Raw genomic sequence first — 17,584 nt, forward strand, 5'->3', positions numbered from 1 at the left:
GTTACATACTTTTAATCAACAAAATTGTAATATGCAAATTAGGAGTCGGAGTCGTGGAGTCGGAGTCGGTGGAATCCTAAACTGAGGAGTCGGAGTCGGTGGATTTTTGGACCGACTCCACAGCCCTGGTGCCATCGACCTAGAAGATGTCAGCATTGCCGAATTGCTCAGTGGAGAAAGAGGAGAACTGATCCAGCATTTGTGGGAGGGTGTGGGGGCAGGCACAGGTAACCTTGAAAGTTTCAATAATTGGTTGGTTGGTTGATTGACTAGTGTGACAACTTTTTCCAATGGGTGATGAGTGATTTGGAGTGTTCGGTAACGGTAAATCAAATGAGCATTCACAAGTGTATTTTGTTTACTTGGGTTGTTCTTTGTTTTCTGATATATTATTTAAAGATCAGGCACAACTGGTACTAATCGTACCACTGTAGCTATCTGGGTGGTAAGGTTTGTGTGTGTATGTCTTTGTGTTTGTGTCTTTGTCTTTGTGTCTGTGTCTTTCTTTTTGTGTGTGTGTGTATATTTATACAAACTCATTTTGTACATTTTGTGTTATGACAGGACATTCTCTGGCAGGGACAGAGAGAGCATTTGGAAAACAGGTAAGCTTTAAATTGACATTGTGTCTTTTTACCTATAGTGATGGATGCACTTGACTTCATCTCCAACCACAGAAAAGGGCCAATAGTGCCTTTAGGGTCTATTTCTAAAGAGTGCTAATTGGCATTAATACTGAAAGTAATGCAATTTCAATGGAATAGTTGTCATTGAATGGGTTTTTGTTTTTTAAACAGCTTGCTGCAGATTTTTTTCGCATATGGAAAAATGCATGTGAAGTTTTAATATCCTTGTGGAAACTGGGACTTATTGTTACCATACAATTAGCCTATTATGTTATTTTTATTATAATTTGCAAATAATCTGTGAAACTGCAGTACATAAACCTTATGTTATATGATGTCTAACCATCACTCCTTTTCTATAGCTTCTGATTGAGCAGTTCAGCAGTATGTGTTTTAGACGTCTCATCTGAATACATTACACTGTACGTAAGAGTGCAAATCTTGTTTTCACGTCCCCTGATCCATCCTTTAACACCTACACAGGTGGGCTGACAGAGTAGCCTGGAGGGAGCTATACCGTACAATAGCGTTCTGAAGGAGAGGGGTAAATCCTGCAGTCCTGCTTAAAACTTATGTATGTTTGCATACACTGGTTCAAAAAGAGGAGTGGCTTATGGTCTGTACCTGCTATATGGTGAAAATGACAGCTGTATGGGGGAGACTATTGCTGCAAGTGTTATGTGGGGCTTATGATAGCTGCACTTGTTATGAGGTACATTTTACTTAAGCCTTTTCAAATTCTGGCTCAAGAGGGCAACACAATGGGGTCAGTTAATACAACCCACCCCTACCAAAAGCACAAATAAAAGCATGTGATTTGTAAATCCATGTAGACTGTATATTCCTAAATGGTACTAACACTGCATGGTATAAATTGAAACTGAAGAGTCATGTTTATTATTTAAAATCCATGCAGATTTTGAATTTGACGCAATCTGCTACTTGAGAGAGATTAGTAGCCAACTTGTCTTCAGTTAAGCTAGATCTGCTTTCCATGTGAGATAAATCTGGTCTTGTGTGGGAAGCATTGGTGCTTATTACCAATAGCAACTAGTTTTAATTCTTCTTTTTATTTTGCAAATTGGCATTCAAAAATGACAGCTGGAAGCAGGACAAACTTTTTAGGGGGGAGCAAATAGTCATTCTCAGTTACATAGAGAAAGAGTTAGTTCCCAGCAAGCTGGTGATCCAGAACTCCTAGAAGTGTGTAATGGGCTAAAAAGGTCCAAAAAGCCCTGTTAGTAAAAATGCTATGTAAAACAGAATTTTGCTTTCTTAAAACAGAAGGTATTTGCAATAATTCAGGTTGGAGTGAGAGTAGTGTCCCACAGTGCATCAATGCTGAATATGCAAATCATCGATGAAAGCTAAACACTCCTCCAGACCTACTAGAATGTAATGTGTCAGCTTGTTAAAGTGTACCAGGAACGGTAAACGCTGCATTATTTATACCTAGCTGGGGCTTCCTCCAGCCCCAAGAAATGTGTGGGCTCCCTCACCATCTCCTCCAGCTGCTCCGCTTGACCGGTATTTCTATCATTTGGGTCCACTAGTCCTCTTCTGCATATGCCCAGCCGCACATGTGCCGCTGTTGCGCTCCCATGGCTGGTTGCCCTCTGCGCTTTCAGAGTAGTACTGCGCTGGCGCGCGAAGAGGTGCTCATGCAGCCAGGCTGTCTATGCGCAGAAGAGACTGACCCCAATGCCGGCGGCTGCTATGGGAGAATGTAGCAGCCGGGGAGGACGGTGAGGAAGCCCACACACCTCATGGGGATGGAGGAAACCCCAGGTAAGTATAAATATTGCAGTGTGAACTGTCTCAGGTTCACTTTAATAATCCAGAACCACACTAATCCAACATGCATACAGATTGTTTTTGGACTGGTTGATCCTCATCAGTGCATGGCATGGATTAATATGGCTCTATGGGGTAGGACTTGACACACCCAGAGTTAGACTACCCAGCAAGATCATGGGGAACCAGAACTCCTAGGAGTTGAATAATTGCAAATACCTTCTGTTTTAAGAAGGAAGAATTCTGTTTTACATGATATTGAGAAAGGTCACTGACTTCTGTGCACATGATCCTCCATGAGATGTGAATTAGAAAATATGTAGAGCACTGATAAGAAAACAGCAGCCAAGTCCTTATCACCCATTATATCTGTACAGGAATTTAACTTACTTAGCACATTTTTCACACAGGCTTGGTTTAAAAAGCCCTGAGCATTGTATATTTGAACATGTTCTCATTGGATTCCTAAAATAATCTTAAGCCGGTCATAAATTATTCAACCGCACCACCAATTGGTGCCACAATACACATCACCAAAAACTGCTGTAGCCGTTCTTGTGATGTTGATTGAAATACTAGTAGTTGGTCGATCAGTGTGGCGATGGAAAACACCAGTTTTTGATATATATATATATATATATATATATATATATATATATATATATATATATATATATATATTCCCCCCCCCCAAAATAGATGACCTCTAGTGTATGGCCAGCTTTATTCAAGGACTTTTCTTTGTGTGCCACCAGCCCCTGTCCAAATATATGTAAGATCAACAATGTATAACATTTGCTGCCGTCTAAAGACAGCCTAGAAATAATAGTGAAACACAAAGAAAAATGTGGTCATTGCAGAGCCCCAGTATTCAACAGGACATCAGGGAGTGTCCCTAATTAAGCTTGGTACACACATTAATTTTGATTGGCTAATCATTGACCAACTTAACCACTTCCATGTAGTATGAGGACATGGAGCTCAGTGATTGGCCAATCAATATTGCTTATGTATGCACCCTTAGTCCTTAACTGATCCTCTGAGATACTGCTAAGGGTGCGTACACGTATTTTAATTTTGAGTGGCCAACTTTACCATTTCCATGTAGTAAGAGGGTCAACAATTTTGACTACTATGAACAGATTGTATAGGTAAGCGTCTAACTACATGGAGGCGGTCAAATTGGACAGTGATTGTCTAATCAAAATTTGATGTGTGTTCAAGGCTTTAAAGTAAATGTCAAGGGGATTTAACCACTTTGTCCACTGCTACAGTACAGCTACAGTATATCTACGTCATCTGTGGGACCCTCCAAGCCACCATGACATAGATATACTGACTTGCTTGCAGCCCTGCTGTGCACGATCGGGTGCACTTCAGAGCGCACCCCCCCCCCGCACTGTCAGCTGCCTTACTAATTGGTGAAAGGAAAAATTTTCCCTTGTAGCCAATTAGTGACCCTCCCCGCGGATGAACGATCAACGATCACTGCTGTAGCAAACAGCGGTCAGCCTTCATCTCTACCCCTCCGCGCCAGATCGATAAAAAAAATGCCCCTGCAAGGATAATCTCGCCTTACCTGGTTCCTGCGATCATCCTTCAGCCCCGGCTTCCATTCACCGCAGCGCACGCAGCCCTGTGATGCCGAATATCCGGGTCCCGGCTTGATGACGCCATCAAGCTGGGACCCGGTGTTGGGTATCACAGGGCTGAGTGCAGCGCGGTGAATGGAAGCTGGGGCTGAAGGATGATCGCAGGAACCAGGTAAGGTGAGATATTCTGCTTGCAGGGGCATTTTTTTTCATCAATCTGGCCACGGAGGGGGCAGAGTAGTAAGTGGGGGGGGGGGGTAGTGTTTGAAATATATTTCGGGGCCCATCAGGGTAACTGGGTGGGGAATTAATAATGGGGGGCACATCTGATGGTCCTGGGAGCCATAACCTAACACTGGGGGCACATTTGGCTATAATGGGGAGGGGGCGCTAATCCTGGGGGCACATCTGGCTACAATGGGGAACATTGATCCCGGGGACACATCTTGCTATAATGGTGGGCCCTATTCCGGGGGCACATCTGTCTATATGGGGGGCAACAAATACGGGGGACAGATCTGGCTATATTGGGGGGCACATCTGGCTATACTGGGGGGCTAATACTGGGGACACACCTGGCTATCCTTGGGGGATGTAATACTGGTGGCATGTTTATCTACTGTAGCATTTTTTTAATGTTTGCTAGAATTGGTGAAACCTGAGGATTGATGCAATTTTTTAATCCCCCCCCCCCTTCTTTTTCTCATTAAAATGCATAGCATTTTTTTCTTGGGTTAAAATACCCCCCATATGAAAGCCCGGTATGTCCTGAAGAAAACGATACCTAGATCATTTAGGTGTCGTGAGTAGGGATAAAGTTTGATGGCTGTTTAAGGACATGGCTAAAGCGTCAAAACTGCTCTGGTCCATAATGCTGGGCATACATGGCTCGTTTTATATTATCAATCGAGCCGCTGATGGCTCGATTGATGATATTCAACCTGTCCGATACCCCGCTGGATCGATTCTACGCTCGATACCGGCGAGAACAATGGGAGCAAACGAAGCGCTGATTAGCAGCGCCCGCAGGGACCAGCGGGAATCGATACACGCGGACGAGCTGTCGCGCTGGCTCGATACCGGCGCATTCTCGAGCCGTGTATGCCCAGCATAAGGGGAAATAAAGGTCTGGATGCAAAGCAGTTTAAAAAAATAAATAAATAAAAAAATCTGACACTTGCCTATGGATGGGAAAGGCTCTGGGTCATAGAGCCTTCCCGCTCCTGTCACAATCCCTGCGTTTCAGTACTGACACCCCCGATAGTATCCAAACGATCGGTCGAATACTGCTCTCCTCACCGCATTCAGGCTCCCAAAGACTTCTGAAGCCTCCTGCGGCAGGGGATTTGAACTGGGGATCCAGCGCTGGAAAGAGGTGACCGTGAGAGGAACGGGAAGGCTCTATATGACCCAGAGCCTTCCCACTCTTTATCTTTTTTTTTTATTTTTTTTTATTTTAAATATCCTTGACATTGGCTTTAAACGTGCTCTGAGTTTAGGAATTGCTGAGGACCTAGATGTATGTCCTTGAGGCTTATCTAGTGTTTCAAAGGAGGGATGGATGGATGGAATCCTCAAAACGCCTCAATCTTTATATCTGTTGGAGGAAACCTACCTGGCTGAGTTTGGTAAAATATAGAAGAAATGATAAAAATTGCTAAAGATATTTATTTATTTATTTTTGTAAAGCCTATTTTTAAGGCAGCAATAAACCCCATCACTTCAGAACACAGCGCTTAGCAAGCAGAAGCATTGGTCTATTTTTGGGAAGCTGAAGTCCTTTTTAATTAAAAAGAAAAAAAGAATCCTATTCAGAATTAAAACAGCACTGCAATGTTCAGTGTCCGGTGGTCAGTTGACTGTTCTCTTCTGCAGCTGTTGAAATTGATAGGATTGTTGTATAACTTTTGGTTGAATTTTTGTGTATTTGTTTTGTGAACAGCAATCAGCAGCTTTACAAAGCGGTGTTTTTCAAGAGAAAAGCCCAAGACCAGGAGCAGAGCCCCAACTACAGAAGGAAGCCACATCTGCAAGGCTGGGGCTGTGACATGGCAAATAAAGAAAACGAGCTGGCAGCAGGAAACCCGCACGATAAGCTCCAGAATGACAGGCACACCTTTGTATTGAACTCCAGTGACTCAGGCTCATCACAGAGCGAAGGAGCGTCCTCAAAATATAGCAGTTTCTTTGCAGAGGTATTGTTTTCTGTTCAGCATCTTTTAAGAAACATTATATATTGCATTACTTTCTTTTATAGTTTAAAAATGATATTCCCTATTGATTTAAAAATGCATTCTGTAGCTTTGCGTAGTGGCAGTATCATAGCCAATGAGGTTTATCCGAGGCGTGATTATTGCTTATTGAGAAAAAATGCATTCTGTTGAAATGTCTAAAGTGTGGCTGGTGTTCCTTACCTAAAGGCCACTCTCTCTGATGGGACTTTATACATGGATCAGTCAGTCTGTCTATATTGCGTAAATTAAGCCTTAAGTCACAATCCCTGTCTGGCAACAGTCCTTGCATGTATGTATGAGGCTTTAGACCTGAGGCCTAGAATTGCAGTTCATTTCCACCAACATAATTCAAGTGTAAGAAAATGTAAGCATCTTCTCATTGTTAAAGGGAACCAGAGACGCCGGACATAGCAAAAGAAAAAAAGATTTCATACATACCTGGGTCTTCTTTCAGCCCCATAAGCCTGGATCGCTCCCACGCCGCCATCCTCCGCTTCCTGGATTCTCCGGTACCGGGTCCCATCACTTCTGGCGGACGTGGACAATTGTCCGCATCACAGGGGCTCCCAGCATACCCTAGCACGTGCGGCTGCGCAGTATGAAGCTGCACGCGTAATGGTATGCTGGGAGCTCCGGTGATGCGGACAATTGGCCGCGTGATGACGCCGACTGGCCGAAACTACGGGTCCTGGAACTGGCTGATACAGAAAGCGGAGGACGGCAGTGTGGGAGCGATCCGTGCGTATGGGTCTGGAGGAAGCCCCGGGTATGTATAAAATCTTTTTCCTGGCGTCTCTGGTTCCCTTTAAACATATGCTTAAAGAGAACCCGAGGTGGGATTTAATAATGTTAGTAGGGCACAGAGGTTGGGTGTGCATGCTATCACCAGCCTCTGTTGCCCTATAGTGTTCCCCCAGGTCCCCACTTCGCTTTGCCTTCCCCGTAATAAAAACCACTGTCCCTTCCCTCCCGCTGATTGGAGGGAAGTGACGGGAGCGGCGATATAGAGGAGGTGGGCAGCAGCGCTGAATGGCACCACAAATGTAAACAGCGTTCTAGTGACAAGGTGCATGTCGTTAGCACGACGGTTTTTATTACGGGGGACAGCAGAATGGGGGGGGCCGGGCCTGGGGGCACACTATATGGCAACAGAGGCTGGTGACAGTATGCACAACCAGCCTCTGTGCCTTACTAACATTATCAAATCCCACCTCGGGTTCTCTTTGAAGAGAGCCCGAGGTGGTTTTTGGGGGGCAGATCGGACACAGAAGCATGTTCTCTGCTTCATGACATGCCTCTGTGTCCCACCACCGCTCTCTGCCCACCTCCACTGCCGCGATATAGCCCCCCGATATTGGTGACATCTTTTGCCATCTCAGAGCCAAACACCGGGGAGAGGGATTCCCTGTTCAAAACCCCCAACAGGGGAGTTCCTACTGAGTTTCTAGAGCTGCCGTTGTGCAGCTCTCCCCCTGGCCATGCCCCAAGATACTCCCCTCCCCCACTTCCCCAGCGTCGTGACCCAGAGGTCGTGAAAGTGGGCCAGTACGGCCCACAAGAGCGGCGGTTTTTGCGGCTATCTGATCCGCTCGTTTGCAAATGATTAACTTTTTGTAAGAAAGGGTTCACACTTGTGTTATTTTTTTTTTTTTTTTTTTTTTTTGCACACGGTGCAGTATGCTGTCAGGTTCTCTCATAGAGAGAACCTGACAGGGGGGGGGGGGGGGGGGGGGGGAGAGAACCTGACAGCATACTGCACCGTGTGCAAAAAAAAAAAAAAAAAAAAAAAATAACACAAGTGTGAACCCTTTCTTACAAAAAGTTAATCATTTGCAAACGAGCGGATCAGATAGCCGCAAAAACCGCCGCTCTTGTGGGCCGTACTGCACATAAAACAACGTATTAAATACTTAAGGACCACGCTAATTGAAATCTACGCCCTGTTTGGATGGCTATCTGGCTGCCAGGGAGTAGATTTCAATACACCGACGCCACGCGTTCTCGCCGCTCCCGACGATCTCTCTGCTGTCTCCCCGCCGCAGCTCACTCGCTCTGCGTCTCTATAACGGCAGAGTCCTGTGAGTGGGTCAGGAGCCAATTTCATTGGGCCCTGACCCTGTGTATCAATATAAGCAGCTACCATTGGCTTACATTGATAGGTAGCATCAGGAGCCAATGAAAGCAGCTCCTGACTGGCTCACAGGTACTCTGCCGACATAGAGATGGCAGAGTGGGTGGCTGAGGTTCCTGGAGTGTGGTTGGATGGCGATTGCGGCGGTGATTCGGCGTTGTTCTGCCATTTCTTGTACCAGCGGTCTCTGGTCCTTAAAGGAATCCTCAGGCACAATACTTCTGCGCCTGCGCAGTATGCTGTGGACAATGTGGGTTTGACAGCGACGCTTCATGCAGGCGCAGTAAGGACAACCTCACATCCTCTGCACCTTGCGGGGACCCCGGCCCGGTGGCTGCGAACGGAGCTCTGTGTGGGACAGACAGCTGTGAGGGGCTGGAGAAAGCCCCAGGTAAGTAAATCAGTGTTGCTATAATTGTGCCTGATTCCTTTGAGGGGGCAAAGACCACTGGTACTTATGTGGTTAAAGTCAAAGCCTATTGATAAACATTGGTTCTCAGTTTTCCTGTCCCGAAAACGCACATGAACACAGACAAGTGTGAATGCTAGCTAATGGTCAATTTAGAGACATTGCTGGCTACTGTCGTTCCATAAAATGTCAAACAGAATTCTTATTCATATTTGCATTTTTTTATATACAGCCTTTGGTTTTTTTTTTTTTTTTTTTTTTTTTGCAGGTCTCAAAAGATCATGAAATGATGTCCCAGGTTCTCTTTAGCAGGAATCTCCGGCTAAACGTAGCACTAACATTCTGGAGGAAACGCAGTGTGAATGAACTTGTTGCCTATTTAGTCAGGTATTTCATTTTCACTACATATTTTTTGTTATAATTAATCGGGACCTGAGTTGGTGGAGAAGAGAATGCTTGATCCTCATATTAGGCTTTCACCTGGGTGATTTGAGTGCTTGATAACTTGGCTTTTTGAAGAGGCGCTGTGGCAAAAAATACATTTTATGATGTACACTCGCACACACTATTGTGCATTTATGGCACAGTAAATGTATTTGCTTCCTAGCGTTTACTTGCAGTGGTATTATAAGAACAGCTTTGATCCTCTAAATTACAGATGTTGACACGTAATACAGAACTGGTAGACAGCATAATTGTTGCTGTGACAAATATATTGTGATGAACATGTACAGCAACCTACAGGGAATATGAGAGGATGTACAAATGAACATGCATGTTTGGCTCAGCTCTGCATTATATTTTTTCCCATGGAGTGAGAAGATGGTCTGTAAAATGAAACTTGGAGCAATGATCTGAAAATGGTAGCAGAAAGAATCCGCAGCTCTACCCTGTGCTAACCTGTGGAGTAACAGAGGTAGCAATAAATCCACAAAACATACTAGGGGAAGTAATAGGCAAAAATATAAACTTTATTATGGTATCACATAGGAATGGCTAATGTATTTCAAGCAAAGGAGCATCCCTTAGTTCTAGCCAAAGTTAATGGTACACCTGACCAGAGTGCTGTAAACACAGCGCCGGAGACTTGGGCACAGTTGGCGCCATCATAGGCCGCAATAGGAATCACGGCTATAGTGGCGCTCTGAGTGATTTGGGTGCTGTCAGAATACTGAGCTCAAATTACGATAAAAACACTAATTCGGCTGCCAGCAATAGCTGGAAAAATTACATCTTTCCCCCACTATCCACGGGGACTTGGAGGGGGAATAGTAATGAACGCTGCTTAATTATATGTATGCCACCTTATATGTATGTAATAGCACCATCCACAGAGCTCAAATTTAAGGACAGATATATAAATGCAAAGCATGAATGAATGCAACGTATACAAACACTAGTAAATGGAAACCTGAATGCTACAGTGTGCTTGTGATAATATATGGAATTTCACATTACAAAACCGTGAGTGAGTGAGTAGACCATTATCATTTGGCTATGACTCCTATGCCCAAAACGTAATGCATCCTATGTGATAAAGTTTACATTTTAGCCTATTACTGCACCTTGGATGTTTTGTATACTTATTGCTACCTCAGTTCTCTGAAAATCTTTCAAATTCCCAGTGCCCCAAAGACATCTAAGAATGCTCATACAGAAGATGTATGAATAACGTATTTTGGACTTGAAACCTTTTGACTAAGGATTCCTGTTTCAGGGTAGCTTCTGCAGGTTTTATTGCAAACATAAGATATTACCTGTCTTGATAAATGTGCCTTCCTTTGTTCTTTTGATTTAATCTATGTTTAACATAAGACATAATTAGTACTGAGCATATTTGTTCTATATCTGTAGGATGCAAGATTTAGGAGTGGTGGCAGACTGTCTCCCAGTTCTCACAAACAGGTAATTGCAGTTGCTATGTGCATAATACATTTTATGGCATACTAACTTTGCCAGAACGCAGCCCTGTAGTAAAAGTATCTCTCATATAAGCTTTAAAAACAGTATAATTTAATTTCTGACATTAAAAAATAAGTCTTTTACATAAAATATAGTGGAAAAAAAAATAAAAGAAAAATTTATCAACATATAAACTCCTGACTGCAGCATGTCAGGAAATAGAAAGTGTACAGGTACACTTAGGGCTCTTTCACACTAGAGGCTGCGGTAGAAAAGGCTAAAACACTGCCTTTTGCTGTCAGTCTTAGTGCTTTTTTGAAGGCGTTTTAACGCCAATACATGACTATCAATTGAAATGAGAAATGCTGCGGTCGGCCCTGAAAAAGTGCCGGGGAGCTTCAAAACACAACTCTCAAAAACACAGCGTTAAGTGTGAAAGGTAAAATGAGTCTCTAAACTTTCATTTTACCATGGAAAACGCTAACTATGGCCGTGGCGGTAAAACGGCCCTAGTGTGAAAGAGCCCTTACCTAAATGCATTGTGAGGAGAAACGTGGATCTGCATGAAGAGTAAAAATAGAAATGATACCAAGGAGTTTTATGAATTGTAGGTTGCAGAAATGCTGCATTGTGTTGGGGCTATAGATGAAGACTTTGTATCTTGACCTCTAGACTGCTTTAACCTTTTCACTACCAGTGATGAGGTAACCTCGTCTTGGAAGTTAGTGTACCTGAGGCGATAAAATCTTATCGGAGAAGAGGGAAGCCTCTGGATACTGCAGAGGCTTCCCTCGTCGTGGTGACCCAAGTGCCCGTGCATGAAGAGGAGCTTCAAGAAGGTCCTGGGCAGGGGCGGTGGTCTGTAGGAGGATGTAGGAAGCCTATATTTTCTGCCTCCTTGGTTTCTTAAAGAAAAAATGTGCCGCTGGGGGGTACTGACCTTGGGAGGGGGAAGCCTCAGGATCCTATAGAGTATTCATCCGTCCCACGGTGGTCTCGCTGAGCTCCTCCGAACGGCTGCCATGTAAATATTTCCCTTCCCAGGTCCAGCATAGGCGCAGTAGCGGATCTCGTCTCGGGATCACGTGGAAATGGCCAATCTCAGTCAGCTCCGCTCTACTGCGCAGGCGCAAGTCTCCTGCGCAGGCGCAAGTCTCCTGCGCAGTAAAGCGGACCAGATTGGGATTGGCTATTCTCGCTTAGCCCATCCGAGAGCCACTGCTGTTCCTGCGCTGGAGCCGGGGACGGTAAATATTGCAGGTGCTACTGCGCCACAGCTTGATAAATTGTTGGCTGTGGCTTCGGAGGGGCCAAGCGAGAGCACCATAGGACGGAGGAGGATGGGGGAAGCCAGAGCCTTCCCCCTCCCGAGGTAAGTACCCCTCGGGCACTTTTTTTTTATTCTCTTTTAACGGTGTAAAGCAAGCTTGTGGCTGTTATTGCAGGGCTTGTGGCTTTTATTGCAGTCTCAATGTCTATTTGCTCTGTTCGCTTTCTGCTTACAGTAGAAGTGACCTGGGTGTGTAAGAAAACTCATCGGTCCTACCATGTTTGTAAATTGGGGAATCTCACACTCCCGACTTACAGCTCGGTTTCAATGACGAGCACCTGCCAGAGATACTGCACATATAGGACTAATTGCAGTAATGAATGATGAAAACAAGCAAAAAAAAGCATAAGGTAGCATCATATTGTAATTGCATACACTATAGGATACTACACCCTTTTGTAATTTTGGTTTTAGCCATATTGGACAAGTAAGCAGTTTTGAATTCAGATATATAGATATATAGATAGTTTCATCTAAATGTTAGTGAGAATGTGTAAAACTATGCTTTACATATAAGCACAATTGCTTATATGTAAGCAGTTGTGCCCCTACATAGTAGCTGCTGTTGACTGCAAACACGAGGCAGATTCACTAGAGCAGGTGGTGGAAGATCCTGCTATTTGCTGCCTATGTTAAAGAGCCCCAGGAGATACTAATTTACATAGCCAATAAGCTGTGGCCCCCATGCAGAATATGTAATATGCGTAATATGTTGGCGCTTTATAAATACAATAAATAAAATAAAATAAATATATAGGCATAATATAGTTAATACTTGATATAGGCAATAACCTACCTTTCCATTTAGAACTGGTTTATCTACAGCCTTAACTTGGATGCAAGTCTGAAAATGTTTCCTAACCTTTTTACCTTTTTGTTGCAGCTTACAAGAAGACAAAGCTACAGTTACAGTTGGCTGTTGTGTTGATCTCTTACCACTGGTCAAATCTTTGCTGAAAAGCAAGTTTGAAGAGTGAGTTGTGCATATATCATTTGTTCTGTTCTTAAAAATGTACCTGCACTAGCACTGACTGTGTAATGGGGTTTGATTTTAAAGAACTGTAGTGAGAGGTATATGGAGGCTGCCATATTGATGTCCTTTTAACCTTCCAGGCGGTAAGCCCGAGCTGAGCTCGGGCTATGCCGTGCAGGAGGATATCTCAGCCCCTGGTGGGGCGATTCGCCCCATTTAAAGTGCTGTGCGCGCAGCTAAAGTGCTGTGCGATCGCCCGCACGCAGCGGCGGAAGAGGGCCCTTGCCAAAGCCCTGCGCTGCCCGGACCAATGAGTTCCAGGCAGCGCTATGGGCTGGATCGGAGGCGTCTGACGTCAGGACGTCGGCTGTCGTCCATGACGTCATTCCGATCGTCGCCATGGCGACAGAAGCCAAACGGGAGCGCGTTATATACGCGTCCCCTGTTTGCTGTTGATGCCGGCGACGATCGCACTAGAGGGACACATGCGCCCTCTAGTGGTGTTTCATGTAGCTACCACTCTGGTAGCTTTACATGAAACAAAACAAAAAAAATTTAACGGATTTCTGCCTATTTGGCAGAAAAAAAATCAACCGCCAGGATGGATAAGTAATACCAGCTACCTGGCAGGTCCTGCTGAGCTATTTGCCTGCAGAATCGCACCAGAAACAAACATGCAGCTAATCTCTTCAGATCTGACAATGTCAGAAACACCTGATCTGCTGCATGCTTGTTCAAGGTCTAGGGCTAAAAGTATTAGAGGCAGAGGATCAGCAGGATAGCCAGGCAACTGGTATTGCTTAAAAGGAAATTAATATGGCAGCCTCTATATCTTTCACTACAGTTCTCCTTTAAAGTAAACCAGAGACCACAGCATTGAAAGAATCGATACTTGCGTGCGCGCAAGTTCCGGGCAAAAGACCCCCGACTGCCGCGACTGGACCAGTTATTAGGGCTGATTGCAGCTGAACGGCAGACCGTGGGAGGACAGTGAGGGACTCAGACGTGCTTATGGGGCTAGAGGAACTATCGATTCTTTCAATGCTTTGGTCTCTGGTACATTTTAAAGAAGGAAAATAAAATGCTTTTACAAGTGTAAGCCCATGTATAAACCTACTACGCGCCATAAGTATTGAATAGTATTAGCCTGCCGACCAGAGAGTGACTGTGATCTTTGCCCCAGAGATAGTTTTGGTGCGCATGTGCAGCTGAACTACCTCCAGGGCAGAGGTTGCCTTCACTGGCTGGTTGGTGGGCATTAACGGGAGGATGTACGAGCAGCAGGAGCATAACTGGGAACAGACACTGCAGTACATCTATCCTAACATGCCTGCAGCTATACATTGACTCGGTTTGCAGAGTGTTTGTTTCGGTATTCCTTTTAAGTACACAAACACTCAGTTGTTTAGCAAAGATCAACCACACCATTTAAGAGGCACGCATTAACATTACATTTGCAGACGAGAGGACTGAGGGGTGCTTTAGCCTGTTGATTAAAACTTGGCCACTTGGTTATCTGTGGAACAATTCTCTACAACCCTGTGAACATTATTCTGTGTGAAAATATTTTTAGAGCCGTTTAAAGAGGAACTGTAACATAAAAATATCCCCTGGGGGGTACTCACCTCGGGTGGGGGAAGCCTCCGGATCCTAATGAGGCTTCCCACGCCGTCCTCCATCCGTCAGGGGTCTCGCTGCAGCCCTCCGTGGAGTCCGGGCAGCGGTGACGTCATTATTTACCTTCCTGGCTCCTGCGCAGGCGCTCTGACGGCTGTCGGCTCCGAACTACACGGAAATACCCGATCGCCGTCGGGTCCGCTCTACTGCGCAGGCGCAAGTTTCCTGCGCCTGCGCAGTAGAGCGGACCCGAATGAGATCGGGTATTTCCGTGTAGTTCGGAATGGAAAGCCGCCACAGCGCCCCCGCTGGAGCCAGCAAAGGTAAATATTGAAATGACAGTCGGCACAGTCGCCGGCTGTTCGGAGGGCTGCGGAGAGACCCCCGTGGGACAGAGGACGGCGTGGGAAGCCTCATTAGGATCCGGAGGCTTCCCCCACCCGAGGTGAGTACCCCCCAGGGGATGTTTTGAATGTTACAGAGTCTCTTTAAGATTGATGACAGAAGAGTTGTCATTTTTCTATATTTTTGCTTTTACAGATATGTTATAGTTGGTCTTAACTGGCTTCAGGCAGTTGTGAAGAGGTGGTGGACACAATTATCTACACGTTCTGAGGATCCACCAGATGAGTAAGTGTCTGGGGCCTGATTGTCTGCTGTGCGTTATAGCCAAACAGGAGTGTGATCTGTATAGATTTGTGAATATAGAACAACATATGCTTGTATGCAATGTTGTGGGTGGAGGATTGTTTATTGATTGCTGGCTGTTCTCAGTGCCAATGCCACATGTTGCCGAGGTGACTGAAGGAGGGGTGGTACGCACAGAGGGAGAGCATTGCAGGAGGCTCCCAGGTGAAGCATTTCTTTGGAGCACAGGAACACGTCAGCTGCTTTTATTGTAAAGATACATTGAGGTTTTTTAAACCTCTGTTTAACTACTACAGTATTGGAAGGGGCTGGAGGCTCTTCAGTTTTATGGACATTACCTGAACTCTTCTGCATATGGATAACCAATGTCTTGATTGTCTGACAGTGTGAGATGCATTTCCCCAGCCTAACCCTCTTGTCTATCGGTACTAGAGCCCTTCACTGCTTAATTTTCATACACCAATGACCACATCTCCACAGATCCTACTGTAAAGGCTCTGAAGTTTGCTGATGACACAGCAAGTGGACTCAAAATAGGCATGTGGTGAGACAGCTTTCTTTCTGGTGCAGCAGCAACAACTCAAAACTTAATGTTCTTAAGACCAAGGAAATAGATTTCAGGAGACCTAGGACCCCCCACCCTAAATGGATCTGCTGTGACCTAAGTAGTCATTCAAATTCCTTAGACCCATAATATCTTAACCTAAAATCGGCAACAGTGTTGCTTTCCTTCATCAAGAAAACCCTATAAAGGGCTTATGGCAGTTGAAAAAGTTTATCAAACAGCAGTTGTGCAATTTTTCACTACAATTATTGAATCCACAGTCACATCAATAACTGACCGGTCCTGATCTGTATGGGAGAAGGTGAGACTTCAGCCCATCCTTAGATCATCAGAAATGATCATTGGCTGCAATTTAGCTTCCCTGCAGGACCTCAACAGCAGGTACAGAAAGAAAGTGACCAAGATTACCCTCGACCACTCTCACCCTGCCCACTCCATCTTCCAACTTCTGCCTTCAGAAGAAAGATACCAGTCATGTAACAAAAACTTCCAGACATTGGAACAGTTTCTTCCCTCAGGTGGTAGCCCTGCTTAAAGGATACGTTAGCCCTTGTAAAAATTCAAAAACGGGGGAAGCAGGGATGTGTAGTAGGCTCACCTCGTGACCAATGCTTCCCCTGCTCTCCTCTGCAGGTGCTGCCCGGCGACGCACCTCCTCGATCCCGTGGCCGGAATCTTCTGTGCATCGCCAGGCAGCGCCAGTGACGTGCACACCGACCCACCCAACCAGGAAGTAGCTTCAGGAGGGCAGTAGGCTTTAATGGGGAATGGGGGGGGGGTGAGTGGTGGGCATGAGACAAGCCTACTACACATGCCTGCTCACTCCCCCCCCCCCCCCCCCCTAGTTTTTTTAATTTTTACAAGGGCTAAGGTATTGTTTAATGCAGAACCATACTAATTCTGGAAATGCATGGGCTTAAAAATGTTGCACAGAACTGCTTTATTCAATTCTGCCCTTGTATTCTACTTTCTGTGACTGCTAAGCAACTGCCAAGTCCAATTCCTTGTAAGTGGAAACTTGGCCGAAGAAAGTTATTCTGATTATGTTTGAATACTTGCAGTATTGATCATTCGATTCTCTTTCTTCCAGGAATGTCCTGATACTAAAATGCCAACTTAATGGAATGTGGCTTCAAGAAAATCACCTTGCATCAGTTCCAGGTTATACTGGCAATATAGCAAAGGTAACACAAATGCTTGAGTTTAGTGACTAAAAATATAAACTGCTGTGTAGGACATGGCCTTGATTAGTAACTTCTGAAATTAGCTGCCAAAGTTGCCATATATTTAACCATCAAGGCTGTTTTAGGATTATTTTAGTTGTGCTAGAAAAGCAGAGGACATTGCCAAAGGTCAAACCTTGGAAACAGTAACATTGTTTTGAGCTCTGTAAATACATTGCAATTCTCCTAGGTTAACTCCATTTAATGGACAGCTATAGTGAAAGGGTTATGGATAGATATGTCGCGAACCTTCGATTTTCGGTTCGTGGAAGGTTCGGGGAAAAGTTCGCGAACCGCAATAGACTTCGATGGGGATGCGAACTTTGAAAAATAGAAAAAATTATGCTGGCCACAAAAGTGATGGAAAAGATGTTTCAAGGGGTCTAACACCTGGAGCGGGGCATGGCGGAGTGGGATACATGCCCAAAGTCCCGGGGAAAAATCTGGATTTGACGCAAAGCAGCGTTTTAAGGTCAGAAATCACATTGAATGCTAAATTGCAGGCCTAAAGGGCTTTAAAACATCTTGCATGGGTATACA

At 44.9% G+C, this 17,584-nt stretch overlaps 1 protein-coding gene and 1 pseudogene across 2 annotated transcripts in view; both read left to right on the plus strand.

The window, feature by feature from the left end:
• Nucleotides 1-17,584, plus strand: part of KATNBL1 (katanin regulatory subunit B1 like 1) — a 58,559-nt gene that overhangs the window by 35,513 nt on the left and 5,462 nt on the right. For both annotated transcript variants that reach the window (XM_068251663.1, XM_068251662.1), the window contains exons 3-9: nt 565-605; nt 5,955-6,207; nt 9,055-9,173; nt 10,641-10,691; nt 12,902-12,991; nt 15,149-15,238; nt 16,912-17,005. In XM_068251663.1, the coding sequence (XP_068107764.1) occupies nt 565-605; nt 5,955-6,207; nt 9,055-9,173; nt 10,641-10,691; nt 12,902-12,991; nt 15,149-15,238; nt 16,912-17,005 (738 nt within the window). The remainder of the gene's footprint in view (nt 1-564; nt 606-5,954; nt 6,208-9,054; nt 9,174-10,640; nt 10,692-12,901; nt 12,992-15,148; nt 15,239-16,911; nt 17,006-17,584) is intronic.
• Nucleotides 6,312-6,390, plus strand: LOC137533726 (U4 spliceosomal RNA; annotated as a pseudogene).

Source organism: Hyperolius riggenbachi, chromosome 9 (assembly GCF_040937935.1).
Source record: "Hyperolius riggenbachi isolate aHypRig1 chromosome 9, aHypRig1.pri, whole genome shotgun sequence".
In the NCBI taxonomy this organism is placed as follows: domain Eukaryota; kingdom Metazoa; phylum Chordata; class Amphibia; order Anura; family Hyperoliidae; genus Hyperolius; species Hyperolius riggenbachi.